The sequence below is a fragment of the Octodon degus genome, unplaced genomic scaffold, assembly GCF_000260255.1.
Source record: "Octodon degus isolate 3935 unplaced genomic scaffold, OctDeg1.0 scaffold00072, whole genome shotgun sequence".
Lineage (NCBI taxonomy): Eukaryota > Metazoa > Chordata > Mammalia > Rodentia > Octodontidae > Octodon > Octodon degus.
Genome location: NW_004524648.1, coordinates 9,332,277 through 9,353,750, shown reverse-complemented (window position 1 = coordinate 9,353,750; position 21,474 = coordinate 9,332,277). Strand labels below are relative to the sequence as shown.

The window sequence follows — 21,474 nt, the reverse complement described above, 5'->3', positions numbered from 1 at the left end:
GGTGGTTAATCTTGATTTTCAGCTTGATTGGCTTGAAAGACACCTAGGAAATGAGTAATGAACATGTCTGGGTGCACCTGGGTGGATCGTAAGGCGGGGACCTTGGAGATTCTACCTGGCTCCTGGTCTCCTCTTCCCTGGCCCCTCCCTTGCCCTCTGCCTGCCTCATGCTGTGAGTTGAGCTACTTTCCTCCTCTGTGCCCACTACTACAGTGCTTCTGCCTCCATGCCAGCTGACCGTGATGTGAACCCTCTAAAACTGTGAGGTAAAATAGACCTTTTCTCCTTCAGGTTGTGCATATCAGACATTTTGACCCAGCCATGGAAAGTTGACTAATATGTTCTATAAAGCAAGATACCCACCAGGTCACATCAAGCCCTCAGCAGCCAGGCAGCAGTTGTAGATCTTACTCTTATTCTGGAGCTCAGCATCCGGGGAAAGGATCCCCCCACCTGCACAGTTCCTGACAAGCGCAAACAGAAGGCTTTCACCACCCAGCCCAGGTCATAACCCAAATCTGCCCCCACACTGGCTGTGCAGCCTGGGGCAGGACTCACTACCTTTCTGCACCTTGGACTCCTTGCATGCAAAATGAAAAGTTCAGAGAAGACTTTTAGTGTCCGGCCTTTTGGGGGGTTCTTCTGGCTCTGAGATGAGCCTCCTCCACTACCAGGTAGGAGAATCTTCATGTCAAATAAACAGCAGTCTCACCAGTCTACAAGAACCACAGCAGGTTGAAGATGGTGAAGGCATGGGATGTAGCTACTACAGACTGTGGAGCAAATATATATTTCACCCTGACCAGCTCTGTGACAGGGCTTAGCCTCTCTGGGCCTCATTTTCCTTATCTGTAAAGTGGGGTTACAGAACCAATCTCACAAGATAAATTAATGACAGCAGATCCACAGTGATCAAGACTGAAGGTATGGGATATGGAGGCAGCAAAATTGGTCTGTGCTTTCAGCATTGCTTTCAGTTACCAGAAAGACAGGAAGATGCTCTTCCTATCCCTATTGCCATGTCTTATGGATCTAGAATATGCCAACTTCAGGTAGGTGGAATCTGCTATCCCAGAAACCGGTTACAATTTAGATACTGGCATTGAAATGCAGATTTTCACAGTGGGCCGTGTGCATTGAAGCACCTCCTTCCCCACAGAGCTCGATGGCCCCAAGGCTTCCAGCAGCAGACTGAACATTAGTAGGGAATAAGCAGCCAGTGAGACATGACTCTTTCATAGCCTCTAACTCCTTTAAAATAAATTTGGAGCGAGGCACGATGATACAGGCTTGTAATCCCAGCCCTCTGGGAGACTGAGGCAGAGGGATCACAAGTTTGAGCCCAGCCTGGGTGACTTAGCAACTTAGTGGGACTGTGTCTCAAAATGAAAAGGACAAAAGGGCTGGTGATGTAGCTCAGTGTGAAGGCCTAGGGCTCAGTCCCCAATATCAATCAATCAATAAATAAATAAATACACTAACTTAGTATTGTGTGACATAAGAAAAACAAGAACCCAAAGACCTCATTCTGTGGCTCAACCCTGACCCACCTCATCCATCCATAATCTAATAGCTCATCTCTCCTGAAAGCAGGCACATAGCTCTTTCCCCTGGTAGGGTCCAGGAGAAAGCTATTGCAGATGTCTATTATGCAATCTTCAAAACAAATGCGCTCCCATCCTCTTAGGCTCTCTGGCCACATGGCAGGATTTTGATGCCTCGTTTGTAAAAGAAGAAATGAGTTGAGACTGGTACCTGACATGACATGATAATACTTTGCCTTGATCCCATCCTGTTTGACTCTAAATACCATTTTTTTCTTGCTTTATTTATTTACTTTTTTCCATGGCCGGCTCAGCCTGCCTTGGGGGCAGGGCTAGCGCTGCATGTGGCCCTGGGGATTGAACCTTGGACCTTGTGCTTGCCTGCACTTGCCTAAGCAGGTTCTTTAGACTGCTGAGCTATCTCACCAACCCCATTTCTCTCATTTTAATGGGAAGGCCTCACCTAGACAACTCAGCCCTGCTACCTCTGAGCACTGTAATTTTCAGGAGCCTCAGTTTCTACAACTCTACAATGGCTATAAAAAGCCTCCCTATCAGGGTGGTTGAGACTGTAATTAAGAATGAGGTAACACCTGTGAAAGAGCCAAGCAGGGGTGGCTTAGCAGAGTAGGGGCTTAGAAGTTGTTCGCTTCCCTCCTCCCAGCTTCGCAGAGCCATTGCTGAAGTTGAAGGAGTATAGTGTGGTCTTTGAACGGCAACCTACCATGCAAATGTGAGTGCTAAGGAGGCTGACTGCAGAGCCCAATTGTGTCTCAGGAGCCAGCCTCAGTCTAAGAAATCCCATTTCCAAATACACACCTTTTTTAATGCTTACAAACCAATCCAACTAAGTGCAATTCCAGACTTTGAGCAACCCAGCTATTACAGCCCTTCCTCCCAAATGGCTCTGTTGGCTCTCACCAGGAAGACCCAGAAATGCCTGGAAGAATGGCAGGTCTGCAAAAGTAGAGGGCTTGGCCTGATAGTCTGGACTTAAATAAATTGTGTTTTCTGGCTGGGGGCGATAAGGCATAAATTTGCAGCATGTGTTACACTTCCAGGTCATTATGCCCTAAATGAGAAAGGAGAACCTCATCTTGCCCTTAGTTGGTAGCAAAATTGTGCTCTGTGTAAATAGCTCAGCAGCCTTTGATGTTGAGCAGAGAAGAAAATGATGCTCAGAAATCCAGGCAAGAGCAGCTAGCAAAAGCATGCAGCTAGCAGGTGCTGTGCTTCTCCTGAGCTCCTTGGCCTGCACCCACAAAGGTAAACAATCCCCCAGCCTGTACATTCCTAAAAGGACTGTTTCCTCTAAAGCTTTTGTGGGGGACCAAACATAAAAGTTTAGGGACACTCATGTAAAGCAGAAACTGAGCAGGCCACAGCTGAGAAAGGAGCTAGTACAAGATGTCAACATGAGCTCCAGAACCAAGAAAAGTCAGTCAGCACCAAAGGGAACCTCCCAGAGGTGGACAGCATCATTCAGAGCAGCGGCACCTTCTGGCTCACTCAATCATTCATTCTGTGTCTGCCCTCTCAGTGCTTATATGGAGCAGGGAAGACATGCGCAGCAAATAATCACCTAATACAGCTACCTCATTGCATGCTTTGATATACACTATTACAGAAAAAATGCAGGAGATTGGGAAGCAAGAAGCCCAATTTAAGTAGCGGCAGGAGCCAGGGTGGGATGGTCAGGCAAGGCCTTTCAGAAGTGGTTGTCAAGCTGAGGTGTGAGCAGAGGTTGGCTGGAGAGAGTATGGGAGAAGAACATTCCAGGCAGGAGAAACAGTATAAAAGGGGGCTCACTGACCACCTGAGGACTGAAGAAGCCAGTGTGTGTGAAGGATATAATGGGGAGGGAGAGAAATGGATTGAACCACATAGCACTCAAGTGAGGACCTGGGACTGGATCCCAATGCAACAAGAGGCCACCAAAGAGCTTTAGGCTTCCTTCTGGTGGTCCTGACTTGGGAAAGAATTCAGCTGTTGTAGACTGTCACTTGTCCATCTCTCTCAGCCTTGGCTATAGTTGCCCTCTGGCTTTCCATCCCAGCCAGTTCTGACCTGGGTTAGCTCAGATTGGCCCACTTATGACCCTGGCCCAATCCCCCACCCCTAGGAGAAGGAGCAGGAAAGATCAGCCTGACATCAGTATACCAGCCTGACATCAGTATACCAGGGTTGGGATGAATGCCAGGCATAGCAGGGTGGCTGTCAAGGTGGGGAATGAATCTCTGTTCACTCTCACTGTAAGGACCTGTTGACTTCCTCATGTAGAGGGAAGGACTATAGCACCGAGGGCTTCAGCTGCCACTCAGTGTCTGCACAGAGCAGACACTCAGTGGTCCCTGAAATCATACATGGAAAGGCTTAGTACATGGAGGGATGGCATGCTGACCTCCATTAATCACTCAATGATCAGTTAAAGTTCAGATGTGACCACAGCAACCCCCTAGATCCTCCACCTCCTTTCATAAGTGGGAAACTGAAAGAGCCTGGAATAAAGGAAGGACAATGAGTTGGACAAGGAGTTAGTGTCCTAGTTGGACAAAAGCTTTGCTTTAAACTCAAGCAAGCCTCTCTCTCTCTCTCTCTCTCTCTCTCTCTCTCTCTCTCTCTCTCTCTCTCTTTCTGATTCATCTTTCAGGTCTCATACTTTGTCACCATCCTCAAACACTCAGGAGGATCAGTACTTTTCCTAGCACTACTTGGCATGTTGGTGACAGGGGTGGGCTCTCAGGGAATTTCAGGAGAAGACATCATATTCTAAGCTCAGTCCAACGTGCTGAAGTTCACAGACTAGACAGTGGGAGAGGAAGGAGAAGGGGAGTGGAAATTTGTGCTCACTTGACACTAAGCTGAAATTTACTTTTGCTTACAAACCTTTTTATGTAGGTAAATAGATAGGCAAATAAAAACTATAAGCAGTTTTGGAGACAGGGATATTTACAGTATCTATTTTAAAAGTTCCAGATGTGTTGAACCCCTTGTAATGATGTGTTAACTATAAAATGCTCTTATCCATTCATTGCACTGGTCGCCAGCAGCATCTCTCCAGGGGACAAGTTCACAAGCTAAATTCAACTGCTGCATGCAATAGTGGTGATAAAACTTGGTTCTCTGGCAAACTATTTTTGCTTTGGACTTTGCCTAATTTCAGCTGTTTACCCTCACCATGAAGCTGAGAGAGTAAGGCTTGGTTGTTCTCAAATAGTACAGCTAGCCAGGGACTCAGAGTTGTTTTGTATCATGAAGAAAAATGTAGAAGCTGTTGTTTTGATACCCCTTCTTACAAGGTAGGCATTGTATTTTTTTTGCATTCCCCATGTATACCATAAGAGTAAATGCATATGAATATTGACCGGCTGATAGAAAAAAAGAAAAAGGCAAGCAGAGAATATAGCTCAGCAGCATAAAAGCGAAAAGTCATGAGTTCGAGTCCCAGTACCAAAAAAAGAATAGAACAAGCCAGAGTGCAGTAATATATGTATTTCCACTGGTGAATGACCCAGTGCCAAACACTTTTGTGACCCTTCCAGGACACCACACCCAGGAAGAGCACATGTACAAGAATCAGACAGATATGCACTTGAATCCTAACTTCTCTACTTGCTAGCTGTGTGGCCTTAGGCAAGTCACTTAACCTCTCAGAGTCTTGATTTCTTACCCAGCCATGATCACAGTTAGGAAGGTTAATAACATAGATGAGGAGCCAGGGAGATGGCTCAGTAGAATAAGCATTTCCCTGGCAAGTGCAAGGGTCTCAGTTCAACCCCTGGTTCCACCAAAAAATAAATAAATAAAATAAAATAATAACATAGATGAGTATCTGGCACATTCTGGAAGGCCATCTTTCTTCCCCTCCACCTAGTTATCAAGATCTGCATGAGAAAGGCAGCCTCAGCTCTCACACCTACTATTAACCTGCCTTCGCAATGAAGAATGGAAAGGGCCTTCACCACAGCCTCCATGCTGCAGGATGGGACCACGCGGTGCAGTGGCAGGGAAGTGGTCTGGACCCCAGTGACTGCAGGAATCTGATACAGTTATCCTGGATCCCTTCCAATCCAATTTTGCAGGATGTAATTTGGCTTCAACTAGATATTCCAATGCAGTTATATAATCATAATAACCCATAGCATTTGTAGAAAAGCTATTATAGTTTTCAAAGCCATTTTGCATGCATCACCTCATTTGACCCTCTCAGTAACCTTGACAGGTTACTGTCAAGACAAGGACTAAAACCTCCACTTTATAGATGGAAAAATTGAGGCTTGCAGGAGTTTTTTGGCTTCCCAACATCACATGAACAATAAGACACAAAGTCAAAACTTGAACAAATATCTCCATATTTCTGGCCCTGAGCTTTTCCACACCAACACACTGCATCTTTATAGCCATGTTTTCATTGAGCAAGAGTAACCTATTGTACGGCAGCAACATACTGAGGGCTGGGATTTAAAACATGAAAGGTGGTGTTAGAACCAACTACTCAGTGCTATGCAGTAGGTCAAGAAATAAGGAAAACCAAAACTGGGGAGTAGCCCAGCTTGAGCTAGGATTTCTGGAAGCTTTCCTGGTGTGTGAGTTACAATAATCCAGTCCTGAAGAACAGTATGAGGTTTTCCAAACAGAGACCTACAGAGGATATTCAGGCAGTGAGAAGTGAGAGGAGTTAGCAAGTAGAAAGCCAGTAGTGTGTGAGCCAGCTGGGTATGTCCTAGAGTACTGCAAGTTCTCTGGTCAGGCTCTGTCACCCACTAACTCATTCATTCATTCATTCATTCAGTATACATTTATGGAACACCACCATGTACCAGGCAATGAGCGAGCCACCAAAGAAAGTTGTGCAGGAAGCAGATGCAGTTCTTGAACCCATGGGACGTGTCTCTGGCAGCTACTTGTAGGCTTCAGGGGTAAGCAGGAGAGTGGAAAGTAGAAGGGGTAGACAGACTGCCTCATAGCAGACAGAGTATGGAGGCTCTGGGTTTTATCCAAGAGAGGATGGGAGAGCCCAGGCAGATTAGCAGAAGATTAATGTAATCAGACTTGCAGTTCAGAAAGAGTTAGTTTAGCAGATGAGCTAAGCAAAGTTGTCTAAGATTCAGGGGACCTTCAGGGGCCACCAGAGCACTCCAGGCAAGAAATGATTGGGTCCTAAATTACAGGAGAAAAGACTAAATTCAAGCTATAGAGTGTTAGCAGGCCTTGCTGGTTGGTTACCCATAGGGATAAGGAAGAGGAAAAGGGGACAGCGTGACTCTGAAGGTCCCCTGGCAGATGATGATGATGATGTCAGGTGAGGGGCATGGCAGAAATGTCTGATGGAACAGGGTAGCAGAGGCAGACCGATCCCTCTGGGACACACTGAGCACGCCATATCTATGGGCCAGCCCCTGGGAAACTGTCTAGCTGACAGTGGGGACTGTTTTTCTGAAGCCCGGAAGAGAGCTATGGCTGGAAGTGTAGATGGAGGATCAGGAGTTTACAGATAATATTCAATGCTTGGAAGTGGACAGGACTTCCTGAGGGCATGTCCAAAGGGAGAAGAGACCAGATTCTATTCAACAAACTCCAAAAGGTGTCCAGATCTGTTCTTTACTGTCCTACCCGTTCTTGGCAAAAGCCCAGCCACTAGCAAGGGTGAGAAACCACTGGCCTCAAGAAGGGTTGATGTGATGGGCTAGGGGGGACCCTGACCTGCTGTGGGACTTCTGGGTCTCACTGACCCCTGGAGCCCAGTGTGAAGTCAACATGTGCTTCTCTCTCTCTCTTCTCTCCTTCAGGTGTTTACAAAATATGGGAAGTGTTACATGTTTAACTCAGGCGAGGATGGCAAGCCTCTGCTCACCACGGTCAAGGGGGGGACGGGCAACGGGCTGGAGATCATGCTGGACATTCAGCAAGATGAGTACCTGCCCATCTGGGGAGAGACAGGTGAGCTGGGCCCAGGGACGGGGGCATTGGGAGGGCAAAGGGCTCAGGCCCTGCTCAGAAGGGCTGCTGTGGCCCAGGTGGGATGTCTTGGCCACCCTAGAAATTCTGCTCTCCAGCAGGAACTGACAACATGCCAGCAAACGATAAAAGTGCCCTGGAAGTGGGCTGGGAGGCCCTGGACTTCCCCAGATTTCACTAGGTGAGAGAAGGGAAGATATGGGGAATACCGGAGAGGGAAGGGAGGCAAGGAGGCAGGTGACAGGCTTAAAGGGTCTGGTATGGTTGAGCAGTGAGTAGCCTGATTTCAGGAGGAGATGTTGAGATAAGCCATTCACTTCCTCTCTCAGCCATACCAAATACTTAACCCAGGTAGGAGGTCCAACCAAAATGAGAGCATGTTCCTGCTCACCATGGGAATGTAGAGGGGTTGTGAGGTGCTGGAAATCCAGAGGATATAGACAAGGGGCACCAGCGCCAAGGTTGTGCAAGATTCTGGTGGACCCATGTGTAAGGACTTCAGCTTATTTCATGCATTCATCGTCTCATTGTACAAATTATTCACTAATTGTGACTCTGCAGTCAAAGTGAAAAGGACCAAGTCCTTATTCACAACCTAGAGAAGAACTCACCCTATTCCAGGGACTGGTGTTCAGGGAAAGTATTTTAGTGTGGAGGTGTTTGAATGAGGTCTTGATATTGTCCTTGATGATCTGATGGGCTTGATGTCATCACAAAGGCTTTCCTAAGAAAGCACAGAAAATCAGATAAAGAAGAAGGCACCATGCCAGAGGTAGAAATTGGAGTGGTGCAGCCATAAGCCAAGACATGCTGGGACCCTATAGAGTTTCAGCAGGAAAGGAAGGTCAACATGTGCCCAAGAGTGAAAACCTATAAGTGACAAGGAGAACTAAAATAAAAGTCCTGTTGCCCTGGAGGAATAGCAGGGAGGATAACCGAGGGTGGTCAAGAAATGAGCCTGCAAGGACCCAGAGCACAGGAAGAGGAGAGCAAATGCAACAGAAAGGAGCTCCTGGCCACTCAGGCTGCAGCAGAGGAAGGGGTGGAGGTGAGCAGCCTGGCCCCTCGGCCCTGCTGCCCTTGCCTGCGATTCCTCCAAGGGAAGAGGAATCTGATACGTGGCCTCAGTCCAGCCATGCTGCCTGAGGACTGAGGTGTGCAGGCTCCCACGTGGTAGATGCTGACTGCTGGCTCCCAGCTCTCGCGATCAGTGCACTCTCCACTTCCTGCAGCCCCTCTCGCTTGAGCGCCCTGATGTGGAGAGGTGAGCACGCTCACTGACCTCACATGATGGTGAGCCCTCAGCCCCATCAGCTGACAAATAAAATGGCCTCCCGTGCATACTGCAGAGATGCCTTGTGGCAGCTTACCCCCAGCTCCGGGACACTCCAAGTCCCACCCATGCCTTCTGAGGAGGCGCTCCGCTGATCCTGTCTACTTTTCTAACTTGAATGCCCTCCCCTCCAATTCCAGATGTAATGCGAAGAAGCTTTCTGTTTGTGCCAGCTTCTAGCACCCCTGAGAGCTGGTGGACACAGCCTGGCTTTCCAGGACTTGCTGAGGTCAGGCTGTGCCCTGTGTCCTGGGGGAGCTGGGTCCCCCAAAATGGCCCTTCTTACAGACACCAAAACCTTTTTTCTATTGAATCACTTATAAGAAAAGAGAGAAATAAGAAAAGAAAGTGGGTCCTGGAGACTCCACACCACCACCTAGCCAGATGTTAGTAATGTCCTTGCAGCCTGATGCCCCAATTTTGGAGGAAATGCTTATGTGCAGACGATGCACACACACACTCTCATGCATACACACACACTATCAGTGGCATGACCTCCATCACAAACCTTGTTAGTGCAACTCCTTGCCAATAGCCTACAAGACGGACTAGGGAGATGGTTCAGCGGTCTAAGCACCTGCCTGGCAAGCATAAGGACCTGAGTTCAGTCGTCAGTACCACATGCCGTGCTGACCCTGGAATCCTGGGCATACTGAGCCAGCCACTGAACCCGGGCATGGTGGTGCACACCTGTAATCCCAGTGCTGGAGAGGCTGAAACAGGAGGATCACTATGAGTCTAAACTGTGCAGTGAGATCCTATATCCAATAAATAAGTAAATAAATAAATACACAAATAAATCTTTAAAAACTTGATCTACAAGAGAACTGAGCACTGGCCACTGAAAAGAAGGACTCTGATCCCAGATGGCAACCCTCAGAGGTCTGCATTCTTCCTCCCAAAGCCACACATGGTTGGCCCAGGAGAGAACATCTGAGGCCATCTCTACAGTACTAGATTATGCCAACCTGCTCATTTCCCTGGGGAGTGCACTGAACTAATGATGATATACTGAATGTCATGAGGTAACTTCATGGCCAAGCCAAGGCTGTAGTGACCTAAGCTTCTAGGCAGTCACTCAGGCCATCCGGCCATGAACTCTACCAATTCAAGACAAATATGTAATAGGAAGGACTTGCATGAACCCAACACTGCAAGATATAGTCAGAAATATAGAAGACATAAGACCAAAATCCTGCATCTCTGGAGCATATTATTTCATTAGGAAGCCAGACACATGCACTAAATCTACAAGAGAACTCCCATCTCCCTCCTGCTGGGAGCTGGAGCTTCCTCTGGCTGATAGACCGGTACTGTCCTTTAGATTATTTCTCTTGAGGATAAGTAGTTGGGGAAGTAGGCTGTGTGAAGGATGGGTTTGAAACATGGCATGTGGAGTTAGGAGTAGACAGAAGAAACTGTTTAGAGAAGAAACTAATCAGTGCTGTCCAGTAGAACTTTCTGGAATCATGGGAATGCTCTGTGTTGTGAGACACTAAGGTGTCCCTAGGGAGCATGAGAAACTAAATGTTTAGTTCCACTGAATTTTAACTAATCTAAAATTAAACAGCCCTGGGGTCAGGAAGATAGCTCAGTAGAATAAGTGCTTGCCTGGCAAGTGCAAGGCCCTGGTTCAATCTCCAGTACAGAAAAAAAAAAAAAAAAAAAGTAAAACAAAGACATCTTTTACTACTGGACTATATTGGATTATTTTGCTGAATTTACACACCAACAATATTTAAATGGCAATGGAACACACAATCTCTGACAAAACTCAACAAAAAGGGGGATACAAATGAAGGACCGCTTTGTATCTGTATATACAAAATAGGATAGATATACAGCTACTTTCTCTTAATTCAGTGAGAAGAAAGAGTTGTACTAATAGTGTTTGGACACGATATCATGTCTGCGTCTTGTACTATGAATAACCACTACAAAGACAACAATATGCGATGTATTAATTATTGAAACTGTCCTACTAATTGGTTTTGAAACTGTCTCACTGCTATTTGTTTCTCAAGAGAATTAACAAAAATAAATAAATAAAGTTAAACAGCCCTGAGGGGCTAAGGGCTACCATATTGGGGAGCGGGTAGCATTGTGGGACACAGTTTCACACAGCTCCAGGGAGGTTCTTGGTTGTTTGACTCGGTAGCCACTTCCCACATCCTTCTGAGGCTGTGAAGTTCCTCATTCTTGGTCTTCCCCTCATCATAGTCCAAGTAGCAGGCACAGTTCCTAGACTCCACTAGAGAAACTAAGTTGGTTGCTCCCCACCCCCTGCAGCTAGAACATCGAGATTCTTACCTGAGGGCTTCTTTCGTCATATATTTCTTCAGGCTGAGAAGGTCCAGGAGCAGTGTGGGTGCCCCCCCCCCAGGTATAATCCCAATGAGCAAGCAGTGCCTTTGAGAGAGGTGGGCGTGATCTGCAAGATCACAGCAATAGGGCACCAAGGTGGGTGAGTAGGAAGCAACTCTATGACAATTATCAAAACTATCCCTTCCTTCAGACTGATAATGGCCCCTAGTTTGGAACCCCACTGATCAAATGTATCTTTCAGAGCACCCCACTAATATGCCATTTTAAGAGATAAGCTCAGTTGTTCAGGCTGCCCCAAAATGGGCCCTGTGGAGAAGCAGGAGTTTGGGGTATCATACATTACATGAATAAAATGTTCCAGGGTCCAAAAAGAAGCTAGGAAACCCTGTTTAAATAGCATTACCCACACTTATTCATTGCAGGAGTTCTTTAATATGCTACATCATGAATCTCCAGGATAGAAATATTGCACGCAGCGTTTATTTTCCAAATGCCTTTGGCCATGGAAACCTTCTTTTCCCTGGAGGAGCTCACAAAATACACTTTCAGAAAAAGCTGTGCTAGCCCATAGAAGTACAGATTTCATGGCCAGAGTTTTCTAAAGGAAATTAAATTGAAGACAGGTGGGAGGTTGTTAAAAATGAACCTCTGTGTAGATACCTCTGAGTAACTTCAAAGAGAAAAGGAATAGGCAGTGGGTTATCCAGGTTGCACATGAGAGGATCCTGAATCAAACAAGCTTAGGCATGAAAAGGATTGTGTTGCCCTCAGAACCCAAGGCAGGCAGGCTGCAGCAAGCAGCCACAGAGGGGCTGGAACTGGCCCGGAGACAACTGCAACCAAGGCGCCTGTGCTCTGGGCTTCTCGTCACACCCCTCACCACCACCTTCATGCTTTACACACACACACACACACACCCTACACGTGACTCCCAGAAGAGCTAGTTTTATTTTGGTTTTCCCCTGTACTCATAGGGATACCTAGGGTCTTTACACAAGCTACTTCTCCAGCTCTTTTTTTTTTTTTTTTTTTTTTGACACAGAGTCTTGCTAAATTCCCCAGGCTGGGCTGAAACTCAAGATCCTACTCCCTCGCTCTTCCAGAGTGCTGGGATGACAGACATGTGCCACTGTGTCTGGCTTGATCCTGAGTTTTCTTTTATTTTACAGATCCTACCATCAGAAAGAGACTGTTTTGACTGTCTTAACTGATCTTCTAGCACAAAAAAAAAAAAAAGCAGAGAGAGAGATCATTGGCATAGTTCAGTCCTGCAGCCACCTCTGCACCTCTGAACCAATCAACAGCCAGCAGGAGGCTGCAATAAAATGAGGACCTATAGTAGACACTAGGATGCTGGGTGGAGGTGGTTAAAAGTGTCCCAGAGAATCATGCCAGGCAGAGTCACATGGCAGTCATGCTGGGCCTGGGGAGAGGGTGACAGTGGGTTGCAGCTGAGGAGAGCAGAGTAGGTGTACAAGAAGCCCTCTCATGAACTTCAGTCCTAAATGAATACATCCAAACAACAGAAAGACCACAAGTAAGGCCCTCCTTTCCCCATTTGCCCCTGTCATTCATTGCTCTGAAAAATATGCTTTCAAAAATCAAATATAATCTGCCTTGATCTTCCCAAATCCTAGAATTACATAGACATGGAGATAACAATCCATATAAAGGAATTATTTTTAAAATCTGTGCTATAAAGGAGGTAAAGATCTGTCCCCATTATCCCTCAAGGTCTCTGTCACCTCTTACTGCCCTTATTGTTAACCAATGGCTCTGGCCATAGGGCTTTCCTGGGACTGCTCCAGAAGCTGAGGGGTCTCTTCCTCTAGGGTCTCTGCCTTTGCTTTTCATTCAGTTTAGAAATCCTTGCTCTAATACCCCCAGGGCTAGATGCCCTCTGTCCAGTCTTCATTCCAGCATGGCCTTCTGGACAAGGCCTGCTCTAACTGGCTTATTTAAAACTGGGACTGACTCCAACTGCCCCCTGTTCCTTCTTCTTCCTTATCTGTTCCTCTCTTCTTTGTTTCCATGTCTGATGTCACCTTTAAGCATGCTGCGTGCTTTACTTATGTTATATTCTCTGTCCCTTCCCAGTAAAACATAAACTCCAAGTGGTCAGGAATCTTGGACTAATGTAGCACAGAGCAATAAATATCTATTGAGAGGGGGAAAAAAATCCTGGAACTGTGCACACTGCTAGGGCCGGGGTGGGGGAAAACTGACATCAATAAGCAGCTATGATGTGCCACACACATGCCATCCCATGACTCTCCCCAGTCCCCCTGCTAACAAGGTACATAATCCCCACTGAAAGATTTACAAAAAGAAAAGTCTGTGTCCAGAGAAGTTGGGTAAGCTTTCCCAAGGGCATACACCTAGTTAAGTAGCTGAATCAAGCTTTAAACCTACAGTGGAACCCAAAAGCAATGCTCCCTCCACTAAATTCCTGTAATGTTCAAATTGTGATTGTAAAAGCACTGCCAAGAAAATAGCCCAGGAAAAAAGGTTCAGGCAACATTTTTGGAGAGAGAATGGCACATAATGATAGGTCTGATGCAGCCCTCCTTTCCTATTTGTTCCTCTTGTCTTTTTCTAAGAGAGACTCGTCAGATAGAATGAAAGCTGTAGCACAGTCCCCACATATAAAATAGATGAAAATAGAGCTACCCTAGTTCAACTGAAGATGCGGACCCCAGTTTGCCTTCTTCTTTGCTTCCTGTGGTCAACCTGGGGCATCCCTGGAGAATCTTGGAGCTCCATGAAGTCCACTTTGAAAATCACTGAATGGTAGGTGATATCATTGGGATGAAAAGTAGTGGTTGGTTCTCTCTCTGACTGTGTCCCTGCCAGAGGCCAGCTCTAAACATCCCTCTTGCTTCTGATGAGGTGGTGAAGGTAGCTTATGATATGTCTGAAGAGCCCCCTGAGACACAGTGGGGCTCACAAACTAGACTTCTGATTAAACATGTAGGGGCAACCATTTGCATTTATAGGAGGCTCCCCTCCCCAAGCCCCACCAAAGTGACAATCAAGGATTTTTCTTTTACTAGAAACCCACTAGGACAATGACAATAGATGTCAGTGAGTATTTTGGAAGCTAGAGGGCGAATAGCTGAGTGGTAAGCAAGTTAGGTGAATTGGCAGGGATAAAAACATAAGAACCTGCACTGAAAACACTAACAGAGGCCAACAGCTCTCACTATGGAAGACCAGGGTGAGAGATGGGGCTGAAATTGGGGGGATTAATGTAAAGTCTGGAAAGGAGCCACTGGGTCCCCTACATATTCTCTCATGTCCGAAAGCAGCCAGACAAGTCTCACCTGGTCCAGCAGAAGGTAGTATTGAAATAGCGAGGCTTTAGACCAAGGGAGACCAGGCCCAGTAGAGGGCAAGGAGGAGGAGCTAAACAGAAAATAAGGACATGGAGTGAAATTTTAAGTAGGAGACCCTCGACTAGTCTTCTCCACCCACCCATTCCAAACAGAAGTTTAGGAGATCCTTTCCATGAGAAACTGACAAGTTCAAGAGAAAAGACCAGGAGAATGACAGCCAGGAAACATCAGAATAAACACCCTAGTGAGGTCACCTCCATGAGACATTCCTCGATAAGTACACACACACACACACACACACACACACACACAAAAGGCTTCTGCAGTCTTCAAATTTCCTTAACCATGAATGGAAAGCTACAGATCCAGACTTTTTTATATATATTTTAAGACAGGGTCTACGGGGTCTCACTGTGTAAATCTTACTCATAGTGATCCTCCTGTTCACAACCTCCCAAGTGCTGAGGTTTCAGGCACATGCCACTAAGCCCAATCTCAATCACCATCTCAGCATGCCCCACCAGATCCAGGCATTTGAAGGAAGTCTTTAATGGAAAGGAGTGAAAACCAGACCAAGAAAAATAAAGAAGAAAAAGAAACTGAGACACAAATCACTGTTAACCCAATAAACTGTAGAGTGCGGTTGTCTAGTTGTCAGATCCCAGCTGTACCACTTGCCAGCTACATAAGCTTGAGAAAGCTATTTAACCTCTTACAGTCCTAGTTTTATCACCTGTAAAGTGAGCATAGTAATACTAGCTGCTCAACAGTATTGTTAGGTGGATTGAAGTGAGTTAATATTTATGATGTACCTAGAAAAGTACCTTGAGGGCTAGTGAGATAGCTCAGTGGACTAAGCACATGCTTAGGCAAGCGCAGGGACCAGGGTTTGATCCCCAGTACTGCATGCCATAGATGGTGCACACCTGTAATCCAAGTGCTGGTGAGGCTGAAAACAGGAGGGTCACTACGAGTCCTAGCTGCGTACTGAGACCCTGTACCAAATATATATAAAAAATAAAAGTAAAAAATTAGAAAAGTGCCTTCAGACTATTAATAAATGAAATATAATGTCCAAAGCAAAATTCTCAAGAAAGATAAGAGATAATACTGTATCCATAAACACAAGCACAGGATGCTAGCACAAAGGAACATTCAGAGAAGAAGGGGAAGATGTAAGTTAAAAATGATTGCAGGTTAGGCAGACGTAGGGGCCGAAAATTTGATCCCCAGTCTGCCATGCCAGCCCCACCCCTGGGGCGCACTGAGATGGCAATTGAGACTGGGCATGGTGGTATGCGCCTATAATCCCAGCACTTGGGAAGCTGAAAACAGGAGGATCACTATGAGTCCAATCTGTGTAGTGTGACCCTGTAGATCCTACAGTAAAAATAAAAATAAAGATAAAATGATTGCAGATACATTAGAAAACAATTGGTAGAAGGATTAGAATCGAGAAACTCTCCCAAAATGTAAAGCAAAAAGGCAAACAGATGGAAAATTGGGAGAAGAAAACAATATGAAAATGAGAGAACCAATCCAGAAAATCAAACATTATCCTAGAAGAATAACAAAAGAGAATGGGCAAGAATACATTGTCAGAGAGCTATGTGGTCCTCCAAGCGGAAAGAGTTCTCTGTGTCCTGTCTGCAAGAGTGGCAGAAGAACCCGATCAAGACACATCCTTGTGGGCCTGGCAAGATAGCACAACAGTCTAAAGTGCCCACTCAGGCTGGTGCAGGGGACCACAGTTCGATCCCCAGCACCAAATGCCACACCAGCCCTGCCCTCAGGGCAGGCTGAGACAGCCTAAAAATAAAAAAATAAAAAAAAAAGACACATCCTCATGAAATTCAGGCTAACAAAAACAGAGCACCTCTTAAAAAGTATCTGGAGAGAAAACGAAAAGTCAAACACATGGGACCTAAAATCAGAGCAACCCAGGCATTCTCTGTGGAAATAGTTAAATCCAGAAGACAGCAGTACAATGGTTTCATATTTCTAGTGGGGAAGAGGAAGGCAGTCTTTCATTTCTAAGGTAGAGCTTGTTCTCAGAAAACTACAAGGGTGAGTATAGAATTTCATTTCAAAAAAAAGTATATTTCTCAGATAGACTTTTTAAAGAAGTTAGTGGAAGATAAGCAAATAAACCAAGAAAGAAGATTGTTTAAGATTCTGGAATCAGGGGATGTAGGCCAAGAGAATCTCAGATATAGATGAAGAGAAGTATAGGGAGGGGACCTACCAGTCCCAACTGGAATAGGTAGCTGTCAATTCCAGAAGGGACAACCCCTGTCCCTCTGGCCACTGCAATGAGAAGCATTTCATAGTTCTAATAAGAGTTTAGGATATCCAGGGAAAGAGACCTAGCAAGACAAACAAACTGGTGAACTAAAGGCAAAAAATAAAAGCAGAATAATCTCACAAGAGGGACCAAGCACCTGCTTAGGCAAGCACATGGACCAGGGTTTGATCCCTGGCACCACATGCTGCTCCAACTCTGCCCCCAGGCACACTGAGCCAGCAACCGAGTCTGGGCATGCTGGTGCACACCTGTAACCCCAGCACTGGGGAGGCTGAAGACAGGAGGATCACTAGGAGTCTGAGCTGCATAGTGAGACCCTGTAACAACCAAATGCATTTTAAAAAATAATAATTTCATAAGAAAGAGATAAAAGCCATTATACATTACAAGGCTGGGATGTGGATAATACTTATGTAGTCATAGCCATGTAAAGTTAGGCAATGACTGAAGCAAATTGTCATATACTTATATTTAGAGGGGAAAGGAAATATGGTGAGACGCTGCCCCAAAGTAAGCCCACACCATCATCTCCCTTGATAGAAGTTCAGAAGATACAATCTAAAATATTTTACAATGAAGACATAGTGGCCAAGCCATTCATGTCTATGGAAATATGAACATAATCACCAGCAGAAGCTACTCAGTAAGTTGAGAATCATTGCCTCTGAGGAGTGGGACTCCAGGGTAAGAGCAGGAAACCGATGTTTTTCATTAGAAGCCTCGCAGTCCTATTTGACTTTTTAAATTATGTCCATAGATTGCTTTGCTAAAAATAAAAGTTAAATTAAAAATAATCATAAATTTTCAATATAGCTGGAAGGGCTGAGCAGCGATCAAGGGTAACATGTTTCCAATTCACCCATTACAAATGAGACATGGCATAGTGGATGCTACTGGTTGCTATGGTTTCTCCATCTCTGCTCGCAGAAAAAAACTGGTGTGGGGTCCTAAAGACTTCCCAAGAATGTTAGGTTGGAGGGCCAGCCAAATAGCTCAGTGGATAAAGCACCTTCAAGCAGGCGCAGAGGCCATAGATTCAATCCCTAGGCCTGCCATGCCAGCCCCACCCCCAGGGCATGCTGAGATGGTGATCGAGACTGGGCATAGTGGTGTGCACCTATAATCCCAGCTCTCGGGAAGCTATAAACAGACAGATCACTATGAGTCCGAGCTAGTAGTGAGACCCTGAACACCCTGTAGATCCTTTCCTAAAATACAAAAAAAAAAAAAAAAGAAAAAAGAAAAAGAAAAGAAAAGAAAGTTAGGGTGAGGCTCTGAGCTGAATTCTGAGGGTCCAAAGCACAGGGGCATGCAGCCACCAGCCAAGATACAGTGCTGGCTCTCAAAGTGGGCCTTTGTTCTGGGTGGGGGTACCTGAGGATCTAGAAAAATAGTGCTATAAATTAGAAGGACCCTTGGAAGCAGGCATCCATTAAGCAATCAGAAGCATCATCATTCTGGGAAGAGCTAATGTACATACTAAGTGCTGTGCAGAAAATATATGAGATTTTGCTAAAACTCCAAGCCATCCAGGCAATAGTCCAAGAAGCTCATGCTCCTATTTAATAAAGTTCCACTGAACACCTACTATGTGCCAGATGCTCCAGTCACACAATAGCTCATCCAAGTTTTCCAGAGTTCTCATCCCAGGAACTACTAGGGAATACTATATGACATCTTATGGTAGATGAAAATTGCTTTATTGAACAGCTTTCACATGAAGTGCTCCTTAGAGCACCAGGCATTTGCAGTCTGGTTGGGAAACATGCAAACAATTGAGCACCATTAAGTGCTACAGAAGATAGATGGGGAGTAAAAGTGGACTGAGTCAATACCGGAAGGAAGGAAACAAGTATCTCAAGGCAGCTTTGGAGAGATAGCTAGTCTCAGGCCTGTTGGCCAGGTTGCTGAGTGGTATGTGGCAGAAGATATGGGGTTATGGGAAGCTGAGATTCCAAGCAGAGGAAAAGGAACAGGAGAAAAACTAAGAATGGGCAACTCAGCTGAAGCCAGGTCACCCAGAGTCTGATGTGTTTTGCCAAAGCATACACATTCCTCTCAAGTCCTGCTGTTCTAAATGTGGTCCTCTGACCAGGAGCAGCAGCCTTCCATGAGCTGCTTAGACATGCACAATCTAAGGCTGTGCTCAGGATCTGTGCGGACAGGAACTCCAGCAGACTCGGGTGCACAGCTGAGTGCAGTAAGCACTGGTCAAGACCACCGTATCCCACCATTTGGAAAGCAGAGATTGTCTTCTCACTATCAAAATGCTTCTCCAAAATCCATATAAGGGCTGTCATGGCTTGTATATTCATTGGTAGAGAAAATGCTCCATAACAAAAAAGCTGCAATGAATCCAGTAATACTAAGGATGGATTTTGTATCACACAGTCACATCTAGGGGCTGGGGATTTAGCTCAGCGGTAGAATGCTTGCCTAGCAAGCTGGAAGCCCTGGGTTCGGTCCTTGGCACCAAAAACAAAACATAAACCTCCTTAAAAAATAGGTCAACCAAAAAAATACGGTAAAATCAAAAAAGACCAAAAACAAACAAGGCAACTACACAGTCACATCTATACTACACGATCTGTTTAGCAATCTGGTTGTGCCTACCTTCTACCACCTGTATATATATAAACAGAATTTTTATAAATAGAATCTTAGGGGCTCAGGAGATAACTTGGATGTCCAAGCACCTGCCTGGTGAGCACAAGGACCTGGGTTCAGTCCCTGGTATTGCATGCCATGTGGGTCCCAGAGCTCAGGCACACCATGCAGGCCACAGAAACCAGGAGTGGTGGTGCACACCTGTAAGTAACCTCAGCACTGAGGAGGTTGAGACAAGAGGACAACTATGAGTCCATGCTGCATAGCAAGAACCTATACCAAGTAAACAAATAACTAAAAGATTTTTTTAAAGTTAAAAAAAAAAAGGGCTGGTGAGATGGCTCAGTGGTCTAAAGCACCTACTTAGAACAAGCTTAGCAAAGCACAGAGACCTCGGTTCAATCCCCCAGCACCACATGCCAGCCAGCCTCGCCCCCTGGTGGGCTGAGCTGGCCACACACACACACACACACACACACACACACACAAATAAAATGTAAAAAAAAAAAATGTTTAGGGCCGGGGAGATGGCTCAGTAGATTAAGCACTTCCCTGGCAAGCACAAGGACCTGAGTTCAATCCCCGGTTCCGCCAAAATAAATAAATAAATAAAAATAAAAAATAATAAAATAAAAGAGAAATCTTCAGTTGCTTTTTTAAAAAAATAGAATCTTAAACACCTCCTATAATATCACAGACAAGGCCCTCCCTAATCAAGGGGGTGATGTCTCCAAATGCCAGTCACCCGCTCAGAATCACCAGCCTTCTTATCAAGTAATTTGGAATCTCTGAGCCTCTGTGAACCCAGGAAATATATTAAGAATCTATGAGATAATCTTTCTGTATTACAGCCGGGTCCACCTCCACACACAAAGCTGAGTATTCTTTTTAGCATACCAAGCTCTAACAATACTGTCTCCTTTTGCAAGATGGGGACCTGGCCCTACAGGGCAGAACATGCTACAGTTGCACTCTGCTTTTTAACCCTCACATGCTCCTGTGACACAGACAAGACAGTTCTAATTCTTTAACAACTTCACTTATTTGATAGATGCAAATCCCTGAAACATGGAATGACTGTCCTGTGATCTTATGACTGAGAAGTATTGGAACTGAGGTGTGAATCCACATCTTCTAATTTGGTTCAACTGGGTCCTAGTCACCTTAAAAATGAAAAAATAAATGCCTTAGGTAGTGCTTAGTTCAATGAGGTGAAACAAGTTTTTGCAGCAGGATGCTCCAGGGTCTTTAAAGAAGTAGTGTTGTCTGTGGATGTGCAGGAGGTACTAGAGTTTGCAGCCTTCCACAAACTCTTGGGTCCACTCAGTAGCATCTCTTGGATCACGAGCCTTCAGTGAGAACATGGTGCTACATCACAGTGTCGCCCCAGAATAGACATAATTTCAGGCCATTCAGCAAGGAGACACAGTGCTGATTTCTCTTCCCCCTAAAGCTTGCCTAGCCTCAAAATGTCATCTGGGAGCAGTCAAGCATGAGCTTGTCTGTCTCTGTGTTGGCTTCAGAGTTTCTTGCCCAAGAATGCTATCTTCCTGGACCCACCTGCCATGATACATCCGCTGTCCAATTTTAGATAGGCAGCAGTTCGTGGATTCTTTGTGCTGTGTTTAGAAAAATCAGCCTCTCTGACGTTTTGTGAGTTCTCAACAGCCACATCTATTTTTTTTTTTAAATCTGGGTTTTCAAATGAGATACAGTAAGGTTAAGACACTTACATATGGTCCCCAGCTCATAGAAATTCAGAGCTAAAAGTAGCCCGAGAGATCAGCCCCCACTTAGTTTTATCGAAAAGGGAACTAAGGCTTAGCGAAGCAAAAATAACTTGTCTGAGGTCACAGAATTATTAAGTAGTGTGGCTGAGAATTAAACTGAGGCCTCTGATTTCAGAGTCCGTGTGTTGTGTTGTATTGCGTTGTGTTGTTTTGGATGTACCTCCCTGGCTGCCCTGCATCCCTTTGGTAGCCTAGATTTCTCTGGTGGAAGCAGAGGACAGGGACCAACAGAATGCCTGGTTGACCTCAAAGTGCATTCAGCAGGCCTTTTTACCTG

At 45.4% G+C, this 21,474-nt stretch overlaps 1 protein-coding gene across 2 annotated transcripts in view; it reads left to right on the top strand.

Moving 5' to 3' along the window:
• The window catches only part of Asic2 (acid sensing ion channel subunit 2), a 1,146,900-nt gene that overhangs the window by 1,026,055 nt on the left and 99,371 nt on the right, over positions 1 to 21,474 (top strand). For both annotated transcript variants that reach the window (XM_012515641.2, XM_004635449.2), the window contains exon 2: positions 7,334 to 7,484. In XM_012515641.2, the coding sequence (XP_012371095.1) occupies positions 7,334 to 7,484 (151 nt within the window). The remainder of the gene's footprint in view (positions 1 to 7,333; positions 7,485 to 21,474) is intronic.